The 1,221-nt window shown below is 45.3% G+C and overlaps 1 protein-coding gene across 1 annotated transcript; it reads right to left on the bottom strand. All coding sequences in view use genetic code 11, as the record gives it.

Moving 5' to 3' along the window:
* Nucleotides 1-447: 447 nt before the first annotated feature.
* On the bottom strand, nt 448-833 carry EGR_11149 (hypothetical protein; the record flags this gene model as incomplete). Its single annotated transcript, XM_024500396.1, has 2 exons — nt 448-602; nt 821-833. The coding sequence occupies 2 exons, from the start codon at nt 831-833 to the stop codon at nt 448-450; spliced, it is 168 nt and encodes a 55-aa protein (XP_024345189.1).
* Between the last annotated feature and the right edge of the window lie 388 nt (nt 834-1,221).

Here is a 1,221-nt window from a genome sequence, read left to right as displayed (position 1 = left end):
GAATTGAAAGAGACAGACGGATGTCATGTAAACCACATGTGCGCCAAGATGCTTGTGCCTAAAGAGTCTGACATGCTTCTGATTTACGATATGCCCATTTACAGAGACAGGCACTTTGGCGCAAGGCATCCGTATTCACACCTGGTTGAGCACTGAAGCAGCTGTGCCCAGCGGCACTTTGTACCGACAGTTTTAAGCTGCCATTTGCTAAACAAAGTATCCACTGTCTTGTTACTTTCAGTCCTTTCCTCCTTCCTTTAAGGTCTGTCCTTTAAAAATAAAGGAAGAAGAGAGGCACTGAGGTGAGGCGGCCAGTCCAGTGTTGACAATGCAGAATTAACCACTTGTCCGTCGTGTCTACAGTGAGCACGTGGGTTTCTAATCCACCAACAAATAGATTGTAAGGCCTTAAAGGTCCATTTCTAGCTCATTAATTTACATATCCAATCACAGTTTGGCAACTGATGAGGGAGTTACTCCTGTATCGGCTTTCCTTGTGTTATGCCCAACCAACTCGCCATTCACCTCATTCTCCAGAAGATCACTTTGAGTTTGTGCTGGAGTTCTACGGGAGGAATTACGTTCTGCGGCAATTGGTTCTGCTGAAGGTCAAACATTTGTGACTCTGTTCACGTGGGCACACAGCGTAACTTCTTTCTGCCAAATGGCTGGGATAGTTGCAACTAGTTAGATGATATATAAATGTCTTGAAATTGGAAAAACGCAATCTCACATCTCAAATCGCTGGTTCAGTCGCTCATGGGAATATGTTCCACTTGATCTACGGCTAAAAGAGAGAGGGATGGGGGGCAAGCGGTACTGTCCACTTCCATCCCGTCAGCCTGTATCTCAACATCCCCTTTGGTCTTTACCCAAATCAGCGATTGTGGCTGTGTTCTTCTACTGGTGTATTTCTACAATCAGGATGGACAGCTGAGAGGTACATGGAGAAGTGAGGTGAGCAAGGCAAAGTCTTTTGTTCCTCTCTTCTGCTTGCTAGAGATGTGTAAGCCCACAAAATTGCCATTCTATCCCCATGAGTTCCTTTCTCCCTATTATTCTAAACTTTTCGTGATTAACTCTACTGCTGGTTTCTCCTTTTAATTGGTCAGTGGGGCATGAGGTTTGCACTTCAAATGAGCTGCGCCATCTATGGGTAGGGCTGCAGAAAATCAAATTACCGTAAGACAGGATAAAATGGGGCCGGTTCAGGCACTCCAA

This window comes from Echinococcus granulosus (assembly GCF_000524195.1).
Source record: "Echinococcus granulosus chromosome Unknown EG_S00421, whole genome shotgun sequence".
Taxonomy (NCBI): domain Eukaryota; kingdom Metazoa; phylum Platyhelminthes; class Cestoda; order Cyclophyllidea; family Taeniidae; genus Echinococcus; species Echinococcus granulosus.
The sequence above is the reverse complement of the archived record's forward strand: the minus strand, read 5'-3'. Positions and strand labels throughout refer to the sequence as shown.